Source organism: Pleuronectes platessa, chromosome 4, assembly GCF_947347685.1.
Source record: "Pleuronectes platessa chromosome 4, fPlePla1.1, whole genome shotgun sequence".
Taxonomy (NCBI): Eukaryota; Metazoa; Chordata; class Actinopteri; order Pleuronectiformes; family Pleuronectidae; genus Pleuronectes; species Pleuronectes platessa.
In genome coordinates, this window is record NC_070629.1 from 4,460,875 (window position 1) to 4,476,418 (window position 15,544).

The 15,544-nt window shown below is 41.4% G+C and overlaps 1 protein-coding gene across 2 annotated transcripts in view; it reads right to left on the bottom strand.

Moving 5' to 3' along the window:
- Positions 1 to 277: 277 nt before the first annotated feature.
- abca2 (ATP-binding cassette, sub-family A (ABC1), member 2) overlaps positions 278 to 15,544 on the bottom strand; it is a 78,605-nt gene continuing 63,338 nt past the window's right edge. Inside the window, exons 25-49 of one of the 2 annotated variants that reach the window (XM_053420101.1) lie at positions 15,010 to 15,206; positions 14,672 to 14,792; positions 14,279 to 14,569; positions 13,480 to 13,701; positions 12,789 to 12,891; positions 12,087 to 12,412; positions 11,056 to 11,269; positions 10,253 to 10,358; positions 10,058 to 10,169; positions 9,868 to 9,928; positions 9,485 to 9,659; positions 9,234 to 9,349; positions 8,127 to 8,274; positions 7,695 to 7,818; positions 7,177 to 7,309; positions 5,831 to 5,951; positions 5,034 to 5,212; positions 4,561 to 4,702; positions 4,247 to 4,381; positions 3,766 to 3,869; positions 3,549 to 3,641; positions 3,181 to 3,283; positions 2,911 to 3,048; positions 2,607 to 2,813; positions 278 to 2,003 (exon numbers count right to left, since the gene is read on the bottom strand). In XM_053420101.1, the coding sequence (XP_053276076.1) occupies positions 1,974 to 2,003; positions 2,607 to 2,813; positions 2,911 to 3,048; positions 3,181 to 3,283; positions 3,549 to 3,641; positions 3,766 to 3,869; positions 4,247 to 4,381; positions 4,561 to 4,702; positions 5,034 to 5,212; positions 5,831 to 5,951; positions 7,177 to 7,309; positions 7,695 to 7,818; positions 8,127 to 8,274; positions 9,234 to 9,349; positions 9,485 to 9,659; positions 9,868 to 9,928; positions 10,058 to 10,169; positions 10,253 to 10,358; positions 11,056 to 11,269; positions 12,087 to 12,412; positions 12,789 to 12,891; positions 13,480 to 13,701; positions 14,279 to 14,569; positions 14,672 to 14,792; positions 15,010 to 15,206 (3,701 nt within the window). In that variant the 3' untranslated portion in view covers positions 278 to 1,973. Of the gene's footprint in view, positions 2,010 to 2,606; positions 2,814 to 2,910; positions 3,049 to 3,180; positions 3,284 to 3,548; positions 3,642 to 3,765; positions 3,870 to 4,246; positions 4,382 to 4,560; positions 4,703 to 5,033; positions 5,213 to 5,830; positions 5,952 to 7,176; positions 7,310 to 7,694; positions 7,819 to 8,126; positions 8,275 to 9,233; positions 9,350 to 9,484; positions 9,660 to 9,867; positions 9,929 to 10,057; positions 10,170 to 10,252; positions 10,359 to 11,055; positions 11,270 to 12,086; positions 12,413 to 12,788; positions 12,892 to 13,479; positions 13,702 to 14,278; positions 14,570 to 14,671; positions 14,793 to 15,009; positions 15,207 to 15,544 lie in introns of both variants that reach the window. The other variant, XM_053420100.1, reaches the window with a different exon arrangement.

Below are 15,544 nucleotides of genomic sequence, written 5' to 3' on the forward strand. Positions count from 1 at the left end.
TCCCTAAAGTCTCTAAAAGTACAGTAGGAGCCAGAGCTTTCAGCTATATATTAAATATCTTATTTAGTATTTAATATTCATAGATATACGGGACAACATTTGAATTAAAGAAGGTGGAGCAGATGAACATAAACAGTCTCTAGACTGTACATGTAAATGTTCCTGTATGGTGAAGCTTGAATGTCCATGTGATGAAACTAGAAGTAAAACAAGTTCCTGAGTCTAATTCTCTAATTCACAACAAAATAAAAGCACAACCATCCAACACAAGGCAGAGTTCAGAAACAAGACATGTTTAATCATACATGAACTTCAACGCTAAGCTCAGCGGTTTTGTCCAAATGACAACAAAAATTACAGTCATACATCCATATTAAATATAGAAAAAAGTAACACATTTATATTTGATACATTTTTATTATCTATGATTGCACCTAACTCCAGTGGCTGCTGGTGACATGAGTTACCTCTTCATTGTATGACTGTTTGTTTCTGTAATTAGACTGATCTCTGATTCTTCTCTTTTGTCATTTCAGTGAAAACAACTTTCAAACTTCCCGCTGAGGTTTAACTTCACATGAATCAGTGCTATGGTCTTAAATATGTTTTCTTGTATGGACAGTTGGTTATATAATAATTCATTCAACTATTTACGTCCCTCCAGTTTACAGTCGCAGAGAACAAAACAATCACAATCACTTCTTCTTGTTTTAATGATAACCCCTCCATTTAGGGGGAAAAAAGCCATAATCACCAAAAAAATGACTGCACTTAGCTGTGAGTAATGAAAGTAATGAAACATTAACTGACAGGACATTTTACAACTCAGTTATCACAAAACTCATGAGAGAGAGCATTTAAAACTACATGCCAACTTAAGGTCAGTGAAATGTCCATGGTTTTATAAATGTGGGTATTTGTCACATTTTGAGGCCAAATTCAATAAATACATGATAAGATCGTCTGCAAATCATAAAACACGTCCTGTACTTGAGTTAACACCATCTGATCTGAGAGTTGTCTTCATTATCACAGTGATGATAGTGCAGTCATTGTCGGGGAACAGGAGCAGAGTTCACCTCAGTTTCAATCTGTTAGGACACTGATAACCGTGAATGAAATGGAGTTTCAATTATTACACTGTGCCCGGTTTATAGAGGATCTTCTAGGTAGAATCCACAACATAATGATATGTTAAAAGCACAAAAGAGAGCATTCAGATGAAAGAGACCAAATATTACAGTGTCAAAACAAGTGGTTAGAAGGGAGGCACCATCCGGACAATCACCACTCCACGTACATCCCCCTGTGTCACTGACATGAGCTTCAAAGAAAAGGAAAACAGCTCACACACCCAAAGGGCTTTTCATTAAATCCTCTGTTATTGCAAAATAATTCACACGCCTGTCTGTAGCTGCTTCGATATCCAAAATAAATCATTCTTCTTCTTGCCACAGAAAAATAGACTGTATTACATTACCACTGGGAATCAGCTTCATCACAGCATGCTCTTAAGAAAGGTCTAGTAAAAAGGGCCCGCTCTGGTTACATGAAGCCTATTGGCAAGGAGCGTGTTCGACCAATTCAGAGGAGCCTGTGCTGGTTTTGAACTTATTACCAGTCGCTAGCAGAGGCAGCTAATCTACTGTATCCATCAGTGAGATACATTCTCAGAAACAATGAATATGCAAACATTCCAGGATTAAGTGTTCATTCCAATTGCTAGACCGCTGCTGCTGGATCTCTCCCTGCGCTTCATGTGATCTGACCCCAAACTACCTCCTCCTGGACATTTGAGGCTAAAATACTGAACTACTGGTCCCGTGTTCCATAGTGCAGAGAGTGTTGGTCCTCCTCAGGGTTAGATCAGCAGCTGCATTGTCCCTCCAGGCCTCAGAGCTCAGACACAGATGGGTCTTGAGCTTCCTTCTCTTTTTATTCCCCTCGACTCTCTGCTCTGTTAGTGGCTTATTTCAACAGAGAGTGTCTGTGTTGAAAGAGAGCTGCACCTGCCACACACACACACACACACACACAAACACACACAAAACCAACAATTTAACCAACATATCAAAGTTTATCTAGAAGTACATCTGGGTCTGTGAAAGCACGTCATCTATGTCTGGAGAAGTCAATGGCCCATATTCGAACCAGGTATTAAAATCAGTCCTGTGTGATCTCATCACAAGTGTCAGGCTCTAAATGCACCCAAATGGCTCCTCAATGCCTCCTGAGATCCAATCACACATTTGGAGGAGCAAAGGACTGCCTATGCAGCTGATGTTCTACGACCACTACAGTTTGTCAATTAATCAAATGTGTCCACTTTTAAATGTCAGTTTGTTGATTTGCTTGTAGCCAGAATATCAAAACTGATACATAATGATTGACACTTTTCTTAAATTGGTCAAATCTTCCTTCATAGCAGTTTAGTTAGACATAGTTTGTCTCAGTATGTTGATCCTGTGAGCCCTGATGACCTCACCAGGGTGTACCCCCCCTATTGCCCGTGGTCACCTGGGATTGGCTCCAGGCCTTCAACAACCCTCAAAGGATAAGTGGTGTGACTCATGAATTAATAATAAAATAATACATAATCCACTCACCCTTTCCTCTTCAAAGCTGATCAGTCCTTCATCATCTTCGCTCTCCAGCTCCTCCGGCGCCTCACTGATCAGAGCATTGAGCTCTGTGTTGGCCGGCCGAGACTTCAGCAGGTTTAAGATGTGCTGCAGGGTCTGTGCCCCACCCGGGGGCAGCACCTCCTGCTGCTCTAAGTTGTCACTCTGCTTCTTTGCAAAGTTGACAAACACCTGGGCAGAGGAAGAAGAGGGTTATTTATTTATTTACTCCAAGGTTTCTTGTTGAATGCTTGTGTGTGGCTGAGCCAGAGCATTCACATAGACTCACATTATCCAGAGTGGTCTGACTGACAGAGTAGTCCTCGATACCAAGCACCTCCACCACCTGCTCCATCTTACTGAAGACTTGAGCGAGAGAGATCAACTCCGACTTCAGCTGGTACTGGACCTTGGTGTGGTGACGCTCCTGCAGACATGACAACAGATGTTTTCATATCTGAGACAATGTGTATATATATATATATATATATATATTTATATATATATATTCCTGGGGAAATACTTCACTTTGGTGAAATACTTCTTCACTTTAGTTTACCTTCAGCACAGCCTCAGGGAAGTTTCTGTTGAAGAATCGAACCACCTCCTTCACGCTTGAGCTGCTCTTGGTCCTCACTGTGATCATGTAACCATCACCAAACCTGGGACATGATCACAAAACGTGACTTTTCCCCCTTACACTTCATTTGGATTTTTGAAGTCACAACAGCAGCAAAGCAGTATCACAGAAGTATCAAATAACATATAGCAAAAGCGAGGGTGTGTAAAAGATCGGAACAGACAGTTGAGAGAAACAGGAGGACGCTCACATCAAATGATAAAATATATATATATTAGACAGTATATACAGTATATATACAGTATATATATATATATATAATAAAGGTGTATTTTTAACCTCCTGACCTGTTCTTGAGGTGCTGGATGCTGCCCAGGCATTTAAACCTGCCATTCACCATAATACCCAGTCTGGTGCACAAAGCCTCACACTCCTCCATACTGCAGAGGACAGCATGAAAAACATATTTGGTAAACTATGCTGAAAAAGAGGTGAAAATAAGTCACAGCAATACAAAGGTATTTGGACGGATGTCCTGCTGCATGTGAGAGCTCTGTGTCTCACCTGTGTGACGTCAGCACTACTGAGCGTCCGCTCTTGATGATGTCCAGGATTAAATTCCAGAGGAACCTTCGGGCCTTTGGGTCCATCCCAGTTGTGGGCTCATCCTGAGAAAACAACAGAGTACAGTTTGGAAACTTACATGCTGGTGAGAAATAATAATGTTATTATTATACTGTTGCTCCTCTACCAAACATTTCCTAGATTTAAAAAGTAGTACCAATTATTAAGAGGCAATAATGACTAATAACAAGAAGACTACATTCTAATAATAAGCAGATAACAATGTAATATGATGGCCCCCACAAGTGATAAGCAAATGAAACAAAAGTAAAATACCATAACCCAATAAGAGTATTCATGGGGAGATTCTGTGGTGAGTCATTACATAATGAGAACATTTAAGAGTGGTGAAATTGAGCCATTTCTCATTTCACATGAGAATCATTATAAATCATATAAGGCCTCCATTCCAACCTCTTACCAGGAAGATGAGTGAGGGGTATCCAATCAGGGCAATGGCAGTGGAAAGCTTGCGTTTATTTCCTCCACTGTAAGTACAGGCAGGTTTATCTGCGTATTTTGACAGCTCCAACTTTTCTAATGCCCACTGCACCACCTAGAGGGGGTAATGGGAAATATCAGTCTGCGATGGAGATATAACTGATTACAGAGAAGAGGGGATGGCGGTAAACAAATTATATTACTTCAAACATTCCTAAAATTGTGGTACTCACTAGCAAAGGAAGATGAATTAGGTTTTCTGTGTGTGTGTGTGTGTGTGTGTGAGAGATTTACCCTCTCCTGGTCCTTCCAGGGAATGCCACGAAGCCGAGTGTAGAGCTCCAAATGTTCCCTGGCTGTCAGGTCGTCGAACAGGGCATCAAACTGTGGACAGTAGCCGATACTCTGCTGCACATGTAACAGGTCCCTTAGGATACTGAGCACACACACATCCCCACACACACACGCACACACACACACGCACACACACACACACGCACACACACACACAAATATGAGAAAACATCATTGATTTCTGAGCTCCACCAACCAGTCTAATGCATGCTCATGAGTTAATGAGTGACATTATGTATTTGACTTGATTTTATTCCCCAGTTTTGACTCTGGGAAGCTGGACCTCCTAAAGTCAGCTGTCATTATATATTTGTTATTTTTCTTGCTGATGATTGTTAAATTCTCTAACCTCGGTCTGACGAATCAGTCTTTTCTTTGCACTACAGGTAAATGCTAATTCTGCTGGCACTGACCTGTTTCCGTTGATGAATGCCTCCCCTCCAGTGGTGCACTCATCTCCTGTCAGCATCTTGAACGTGGTGGTCTTCCCGGCTCCGTTCACACCCAGCAGTCCAAAGCACTCTCCAGGCCGGACGCCTAGACACAGCCGGTCCACTGCCAGGATACGACCCATCTTCCTGGATTTATACACCTGAGGGAGATCCATGGAACGTACACATTAAAGGAGCATACGACTGTTTTACTAAGTTATAACTCCCCAGCTACAAATCATGTAGTGTTTATTTTATCGTGTTTCAAATCTGGCCAAACCACGTTCATGGGCCCATATGATACATGTGCACAGAACAGTATCTGTGAGCTCAAAACCATATTCATTAGCGAGCATTTCTGCGCTGTGTGCACAACTATGGTTTGGCGAGCAGGTGCAGAGAGGAGTGAGGAGAGAGAGGAGCTCTTCACTGTCGGCAAGTACTTGTCAGTTTGTGTTGAGCAGGTAGGGAGGAGCGAGTTCACACTACTCTCAGCCCCGTGCCAGCAGAACTGCAGTTGTGTTCTTGAGTCTAGTTTCACACTTGCGGATACTGTTCTGTGCACTTGTATCACATGCATGGGCGTTGATTTTATGAGTGCAAATTTTGAGAATAATTAAATGGCCCCCATGTAAAACAAATATTTTCACTGGGAGGTTAATTTGCTGTACTTACGTATCTGAATACAGAGGCTTTTGTTTTTTACAAATTGGTATGTAATTTGCATGGGTAAAGCTTCTGTAACAGAACTGTTTTCTAATGAGCTGACTGTTTTGTACCTTCGTCAAGTTCTCAATCTTCAGCATGTCGTTATCGGCATCTCCTCGAAGCACTCTTCGTCTCTCACAGGCCACGTCTACATCATCATCGTCAATAGGCTGGCAGCTGACTGGCATCCTCCTGGTCTCACACACACACACACACACACACACATACCCACACAACTTCAGTGTTGTTCTTATCTCCACTGTACCTCTAACCTCAGTAAGTCATTTTATACAATTATTAAATAATAGAGCAGTATGAGCTGGTTGCACCATCCTCTGGACCTAGCATGTAGCTGGTGATAAAAATAAAACCCGTTTCTCTGTAGTTACAGTGTACTAAAATATTCCTGATTGGGTTAACATTAGAGAGGGCTTGATTTAGGTTGTCAGTAATTGTCTAGACCGCCTAATTTTCTATGTTAAATTGATGTCTTGTCCCTAAATTAACACTTAAAGCATCGACTGTGCTTTAAGGTTAATATGAATAAATAGTTTAACTCAGTCTAATGAAAAGCTCCATGTGTAACAGTGGGAAATACATGTTAAATACCAGTAATTATTTTTCTGTCTATAAACAATGAAAAAATCACTGAAGCTGTCTTGGCACTTTTGAGATGGCCCCTAATTCCAGCAAATCAGTATCCTGTCCACTGTCAAATCAGGCAAGAATCAATAATGTTCATAATAATGTAAATTATTGATCATACACTCAAAATATCTGATAATTAGCTAAGCTTTCTCCACTACAATGGATCTGGTGAAAAAAGATAAAGTTTATTGAGGATGAACATCACTGAAAGTATAAATATATGAAACTAACCACAGCTCCATGTTTTGGGCTCATCTACACATTGAGAGACAACACTGTTCACATTGTCCATACAATCAAGTGGGGGAATCTGATGCTGAAGAAAAACTCTGACTCTGATGATTTATTAGTCAAGATAAAACACAGTAACCTTTTTAATTTGATTTACTCACTGTAAAGACTAAATACTGCTTCTAACAAGTGAAGGGGGGTTTGTGACGCTGTCTTGGATGAGTAACTAATATTACTCCACCCATGTTGATGCAGATGGCTTGTATACAGAATTCAGTGTGTCCATTTCAGACTCATGGGTCAGTATGTCTTTACATTCCATAATAAGTAGAGACAATAATTTAAGTGAGCAACAAATTGACTTTTCCATGTTGACCTAAGTCCTTGTTGGTTTCTGTCTCTACAGTCGTCTGTGTGATGGATAACTGATGACTGTAGAGTACAATGGCAGCTTGATAAAAAAGGGCTCTATAATTCTGAGGGGGGCGCCATTGAGACCTGTTGCCTCACACAGAAAACAGAATCACACATCACTCACGGGGGTTTTCTGAGGAAGTTGTACTGGCAGAGGATGGTGATGAGGAAGCCAACAAAGCCTTCAATCGTCATGGCAACGAGACCTCTAGTCACAATGTCCCACTCGAACGGTGACTTCATCTTGTCAAACTGGCCTGAAATCACACATTCCCAGGAACTTATATCTTCTTACACTCATCTCTTTCTAAAACTTATAACGAAATATGTGAAAAAATCCAAGAAGTAACAGTGAATGAAAGGGTTAACACAGCATTGAGCCACACTTTTGCACTGGTTGACATCTTCCTCTACATATGGGTGCACACTCTGCACCTTAATCAACAGTAGTCATATGCAACACCCCAACATTGGGGTCTTGTTCTGTCTTTGTGTTTTGCTTCAGTATTTCTGTACTGTGATTACTGCTGTGTAATCTGTACGGTCATGCACATTTTTTGTTAGATTGGTAGAATGATATTGTTACTTAAACATGTGGGACAGTGGGGAAACCTGTGTGAGACAGCTCTGTGATTGATGTACCTATTTTAGCGTAGTATTCGTTGATGTACTCGTTGTAGGCCATCTCCATCAGGCCATGGCCAAGGTTGTAGTTGGGGAAGATGAGAAAACAGGTCTTCAGGTAACTGTTAACTTTTTTCAGATCCTGGACAAGCAAATGACAAAGGAATAAATTCAGAAACACCAAAAGGCCACATTAGATGCTTTTACAGTACATAAGAAAATAGATCATTTCACAAAATACCCCATTTAGAACTAATGAGAGACATATTTTCCTCAATTATCTTGTGTTCTCCTAAATATTTGGAAGAGGTGTCTGACTGTACAATCAAATCATTACTGTAGCTGTAGTTTGAGAATAAAATGGTGAAGTTTGACATTAAGGGTTTAAACCTCAGAATGTGTTTGGCCTACTGCAGGATGTGATGTTATAACATCAGGAGTCAAACTGACCTTGTCATGCTCAAAGAGCTGGAGGAGGAAGGTGGCAACAGTTGCAGTGATGCCTATGAAGAGATTGATGACTATGAGGAACACATAGGCTGTGCTGGGAACCTCGAACCAGAAGGATGCTGGGTACATGATGGGAGTGATGGACCACCTGGAAGGTTAAACAAAATGGCAAAGGAAAGCTTCAGGACATGAAAGGACAGACAGAGCTGGAGACTTGGTGATGTTATTCAGGTCAGAGCAAAAGCACGAAGATGCAATATGTTTATTTTGGAGAGTTGTGTGACACTGCATCCTGAACAGATGATTATGTTTTCACAGCCAACCACACCCAGCACTGCTGCTGTTCTTCTAGGTCACATACGTTACTGAACATCAAAATGAAGAAAATGCATGACCTCAGCTCAGTTCATTATCTAGATGAAAAACATTAAGAGCAATACCTTCAACATTCTATCTCTACTCGCTCTTGTTCCGATTCTTTTAACTTTTATTCAAGAATAAAGCCTCTGGGATCGGAGACCTTACAGTTCTACTTGTTTGGAACTTTTATCTGTGCCATGTGTCTTTTCACACAATGTAACCAAATGTAACTGTGGTGTGTAATCCCCTCCCTTCAGCATATTACAGCAATATGGGCACACACTGTATTTACAACAAGCTAAATATGACAGCAAGAAGAACTTATGCAACATTTGAGGTAAAAATATTACTTTGGAAATTAATCTCCAAATGTAATCAAAGGCTAGATTTTCTCATTCTATTAGATAATTCTATGACGATAATACATTTTCATTTTCCTAGTATTTGTTAGGAGATGTTGTTTAATACAAATTTTGTCTAAACACCAATACAATGAAGCTCAATGGAATTTAGCTTGTGCTGCTAATTGCTTTTGGAAAATAACTCTCCCTGTTACTGTGGATAATTCACTGAAGCTATTGTTTCAGAGGAAAGTAGACGCCTGTTATCTTCCTTTTATGCAGTGGATAAAGAAGGGTGGACTGGAAATCTGGGCACCTCTGGTATCCTGTTGACTTTTGATGTCAAATAACGTAAATAATTATAAACCATTAATGCAATATATGAGAAATTAGATCAAAAGCTCACCCATAGAGTAGAAAGAGGGAGAGGACTGCAGGGAAGTTAGTTGGCGAGGTGTAGGCTGGCAGGTCGAAGACAAACAGAATGATAACGCAGCATGTGGCAGGTACCAGGTAATTCAGCTGAGGAGAGACAAGGGAAAAGAACATGATCAGACCTGGAGAGACGACAATATTTGCAGTATGACTGAAGAAGAATGAATAGTTCACCCATACATCCACAACCCTCTACGACTAGCTGCATTTCATCATCCTCACCATGTCCCATATGTAGTTAGCCAGCCAGTAGATGACAGGGTCACAGCCACTGACAAACTGCAGGTGTTTGGCCTTTGTGGATTTCTCTGCGACCAGGAAAACCACAAAGCTGGCTGGCACAAAAGACATGGCCACAATGATGAAGATAGCGATCACCACATCAGTCCCCTGCAGCCTGGATATACAGAGGAGAGGAGAGAAAATGTTTGATAAGTTCACTATCCTGGAAATTGTCTAAAATCCAGAGAAACCTGGTGGTGTTCATGCATATCAGTCATTAACTGTGGCTATAAGCATCATTAATATTAGCACTAGTAATAAAGGTCAAAACTATAAGTATTATTTCTTATTATTTTTAATACTAGTGCTGCTGAGCAACTTACAAGTAGTCCAAAGACAGGCTGGCACTGGTTCGATTCATTGGGTGGTTTGTCAGGGTGATACCTGCAAAACACATCAAACACACAAAACAATAACACTCAACACATCACAACACCCTAATTTGTGTAGATGGTAATATCAGCTTCAGTTAACATCACTGTTTGTATGATTATCGGACTGGTATGTGATTACCATAGGCAGATGGGTTGCCCCTGGATGCCGGGAGGTTGGCGCGTAGGATGGCGTTGTTGAGGACGTTCAGATACGTGGGCATGCTGTGGTAACCTTTGTTGTTGTAAAGAACCTGAACACAGGATGTCGCTCTGTCAGCCAACATTTCTACTGTGTTTGTGAACGTCTCGTTGCACCTGGAGAGCGCCATCTTACCTGAGCTGATCTGCGGACTGCTATCTTGCGAACCATTGGAGGTATATTCACCCCAAAGGATGCTGGGATTGATTTCTGGATGTTCCCCACTGTTAAACCACCATATCTATAGAGAGGAAAGTCAATGGACTAAATAAATAATAAAAATAAGTAGGCACTAGAGCAAGCGATTCCACTTCAATGGCACTCAGTAGAGTCCATATCTATGCCAAGACCCAAATTAAATTCACTCGGTTTTTATTTGTATCTGGACCAAAATGTGCACACTAAAAAATATAAATGAATTACTCTGAGAAATCAACAAAAATCTTGACAAATCTGTCAATGTTAAAGAAAGTGAAAAATGATCCATTATCAAATATTTCCTGATGCAAATCTGCCATATTAACAGTATTTATGCAGGATGCTGAACTCTACACAGTCGGTGCAACAGTAGTTTAATCACATTTACTGCACTTACGTACAATCTTTTTGATGTTGTTCATAATATCTATATAATTTAAAACTTCACAGTGTGGGTTTGAAAAAGTTCTGATGTAAACCATGTCTTACATCTCAAAAGACTTTTCATTTGCATAAAGTTGGAAAGGTTAACAAATTAATGTCTGTAAGTGGAGACAGTTAAGTTTGATTGCTTCTCTCACTAGAAGTGATCGTCCAGCTGAGGTGGCACAACACAATGGCTGAGGTAAAGAGTTTCAGAGTGACAGTTAAAGTAAGTAAGTACTTTTAAACTCTTCAAGTTGTCAGTATTTCATTTCAAATGGTTCTTTCTGAATGAAATGTTCCCATAGCAGTTCTACCTGTGCAGGCGCAGTCTGTCCGACGTGAAGAGCAGATACTCAGAGACGTTGCGGCCTGTGATGTCCACCAGGATGTCCCCTGTCACCACCTTCATGAGGGGGGGCCGACCTCCCACCCCACTGGGGCAGGAGAAGCCTGTGCCCTGCATGGAGCAGGTGCATCGCACTGGTTCATGGATGGATAGCGGGAGGGTGGGAGGGGATGTCACTGGCTCTGACAAAACAATAGAGAGGGGTATTATTCCAATGGGTCTGAACATAACGTACCCTCCCCTAAATGGAATGCAGCCATCATTAATGTAATTTAATGCATCTCTGCTTTTCTTGTTATAAATGGTAAATGGTTTGTATTCAGCACCTTTACAACATTCTAGTCATAATGACCACCGTAAATGCTTTACAATACAGTTTTGCCGTTAACTGTAATTGTAAATTATGTCATCAGAAAGTCTATTTGTTATATCCTCAAAGCTCTTACACTACATGGGCACCAACTCCTTTTAGCAGACTCCAAGTAGACTTATACGAATTATTAAGAACAACTACATGTCCATTACTCTGAAGCTGTGAGTAGTATAATTAAGGCTTAATTGGAGAGTATACAGCTTGGTAAAACGTGTACCCTTGCATACGTGTGGGTGTGTTAAGTTAATACCACAATCCCCAGCAGCCTGGGCTGTTGACAATAACGTGTCCACTGCAGCCTCAGATTTCTGTTCTTGGCTGACAGAAATGGAACCTGACCTGCACTGCTGTTGTAGATCATCCACCTCATGGCTAGATGTGTTCTCAAAAACATCTCTGCTCATCACAGTTGTAAAGAGTGATTATTTGAGTGACTGTAGCTTTTCTGTCAGCTACGTCCAGTCTGACCTTTCCCCTCACACCTCTCTTCATCACAGAATTGCTGTTTACTCCATTCTAAGTAAAACGTACACCTCTTCTTGAATATCCCAGGAGAACAGCAGTTTTACAAAAACTCAAGCTATTAACCTAATAATTAAGAGGGTCACATGATTAGATAGACTCACCATGGACTGTGGTTGGAGGGGCAACGGTGAAGTTCCACAGTCCGTCCTCGAAGCGAGGGTCTGGGTCATCTGAAGGTGCCGGGGAAGGAGGAGGGGGTACAAAGTTGGAGAGCGGGACCCCCTGCGTGAAGGAGTCCAGACACATGGAGTCAAAGTAGCGGGCGGCCAGGGTTTTGGAGTTGTTGGCGCTGGGGTTGAGGGTCTGGGCCAGCTGGTCCAGGGTGCTGTTAAAGGGGGTTTTGAGGACGCAGGTAGCTCCCACGCCCGAGGGCAGATGGAGGGTGTTGATGATCTTCTGTGGACTTGCGTCTGGCAAAAACTTACTCCTGATCGGTGGATAAATATGCTATTCTCAGATTGTAGTAAACATAGTTTTCTTTACACATAATACATATACCACAACACATTACTGCATACATTGCACATTGTATAGAGTTAAATTCCTAACATGTGTCACTGTAGGCTACCTCTAGAGGGCACACCAGAGAACTCAGACTCTACGGATCTGCTGGAATGTGTTGACGTAAACAGTACAACTGATGATTTTGCACATCGACTTCTAAAACGCTGCTGATCTGTCTGTTGTGCATTTAGTTTTTAATTTGTCTTCAAAACCTTCTACCATTAACTAATTAATATAATGAAAGCAATCGCAGATGTTGTGTTGGATAAAAAAATGTAAATGTAAAGCTGTCTTCTCACCTGTACTGGGGTCTGTCTTCATTGGCATGGGGAATAAAGTTGCCTCTTGGTTGGGTATAGTTATGATACTGAGATGGGGACAAGATCAGTGGAGGCAGATCTCCTGTAAAACAAGACAAATGAAATGTTCTTCCACCAGTTAGTGTTGAAAGGTTTAAGCAGCTTATTCTCTTACTTGTTTGACACATAATTCATCTTTTTGTTTAATATGATACATTCATTATTCAGCACATTTACGTCTGCTTACTGAATCATGTCAATTATTTTAAAATACTTTGAAATTACCAATATCCACTGATTCAGAACTCAATAATATTAGTAATGGATGTGATTTATGCAATTAAAGCACATTTTTCATGATGATGTTTATCTAAATTAGATTCTTAACTACATCTTTCTGATTGTAATTTCTTTATTTTAATAGAGTAAGCTTTTGCAGAACTTGACTTATGATTAAGTGTTTTATAGTGTGATATTACATATGAAGGAGTTATTAATAATAATCTTACATCTCCGGCACTATCATATTATCCATGGAGAGTTTTGAAATAATAGTAGGGTAAATACAGTTGTTGATCTATATGTCTCTGTTGGTTCTCACTCAGCTAACTGAGAACTGATTCATGAATAACAGTAGCATTGAACACTTCAGCTGTACAAAGGTGGTCACCTGTTTTTTTCTTAAACTTACCAATCTCAGGCACAGATAAGGCCACAGTCATAGCCACACAGACGAAGAAAGCAGGCAGCATGATCTGAGAGAAGAGGCCCTTGGTATTCCTCTTGGCACAGTGGAACCTCTTGACAATCAGGCCATGAAACTGACTCAGCTTTAACCACCAACCCTCCAACTTGAAGCTGCCCTGTCCCTCCTGGACTTCTGGCTCTGGGGACGAAGGGTTCTCTGCATCTCCTGGAGATGAAGGAAACATCACATGATAAACAAAAATGCACAAATAATGAAAAGATTCATGCATTCTTCTTCCTTGTCAAAACCTGGATACTTCATTACCCATGCTGCAAGTCAGCCGTTGACAGTTTGGTAGAAGATTTGGAAGTGATATGCTAGTAGAAGCTAATGTGGTCTCCAGGGCTCACTTCTTACTTACTGAATACATGTGTATTTGTAGCACATGTGTTGTCAAATTGATGACGTTTTCTCAGTTAGCTTGTGTTTTGTATAGTTGAAGTAGCACTGTGTTGAGCTGTCCTTTGTTTTAGTTGATTTCAGTGACATATTTAAACTCCACATTCATTCAGATCAAGGTATTGTGTTGAGATGATCAGAACTAGCCATGCACCACAGGCCAATCGTTAAGTGTGTTTAACCTGAGAGAAAATTCAACAGATTGTCTCAAATAACATGAACATGACAGGTCTCTGACTGTTACAGAAATATAAAACGTTATGTATCCAAGAGCCCTTGTTTCCAGCTTTCATGAGGCTCAGTGACTAGACCTAAAAGTACATCTACAATCTTGTTGTCTTACCCCTGAGACTGGCAGAGTCGGGCTCTTGGCTGTTCTCAAAGAGCGGACAGTAGTCTCCATAGAAGTCTACGTATTGTCCTCCTTCATCCCCCCTCACTGAGCCGATGGACGAGGAGGATTTCAGAGAGGACTGGCTCTGGGTCAGCTTGGAACACCTCACCAGGTTACTCAGCTCCACCTCCGGCTTCACACTTTCCGCTGAGGGTCCAGTCTCACCCTGTGTCCCGCCCAGGCCTCCTGAGCCCACTGAGGATTTCCCCACTGAGTTGCCCCCTGGGGAACCCTTTATGTCTGCTCATAGACAAAGACAGAGAAGGAGAAGGTTATTGTCTCAGCTTGGAGCCACAGATTGAACTTTAAACTAGAAGGTGTTGAGCTGCACGGAGCGCTCACCAGCATCACTGTTTTCCAAAGACTGGTCCTCCTCAGACACTTTGAGGAACACCTCCTCCAGGGTGGTGTCCATCACCCCCAAACTGGTCAGGGCCAGGCTGTCCAAACTCTGCTCCAAAGCCTGGAGGCACCAACAGCAGAGGGGAAAGATACATAACTGTACAGTGGATTAATGACAAATTGGCAATGATCCCCATTAACAATACAGTTCTTCGTAAAAACATGTCTTGCCATTTTGAAAATGGCCTTTTTAGTAGGTCTTTTAGTAACTGCTTTTACTGTTTATCTAGTAACAGAAGACCGTACACAGGACACTAAGTTTGTGTGTGTGTGTGTACCTGGAACAGCCTCTCGAAACAGCCCTTCTTCACGGCCTCGGAGGGCAGTACATAAGAGAGCTCCGTGTTGGAATCAGACACCAGCAGGCAGTTAGCAACAAACTGCTGAATAAACTGGGTGACCCGGGCCTCTGAGCAAGGTGACAGAGAAGAGGACGGAGACAGAGACGAAGGAGGCAGCTCCTGGCTGCCCTGGCCTGAAGGGTGAAAAGAAAACAGGCAAGGAGATGAATGGAGGGATGGAGCAGTAGAGGACGGGATGATTAAAGAGACATGGCAAGGAGTGAGATGTGATAAGAACACTATAACATTGACATTTCTATATTTGTGGTGTGTTGAAAACCTTTGGAACAACAAATACCGTGTCAAACTTTTTTTCCCAAAACTGGTGATTCATGTGTAGCTAAGACAGTTTATATAACAGAAGTCAAACAGCGGAGAAAAATTGCACAGTCTGTGACATTACCTTCTATTAGTTTGACACCAAACTGTGGATAATTGATGGCCGATTTAGCTTAAGAAAAGGCAGAAAATC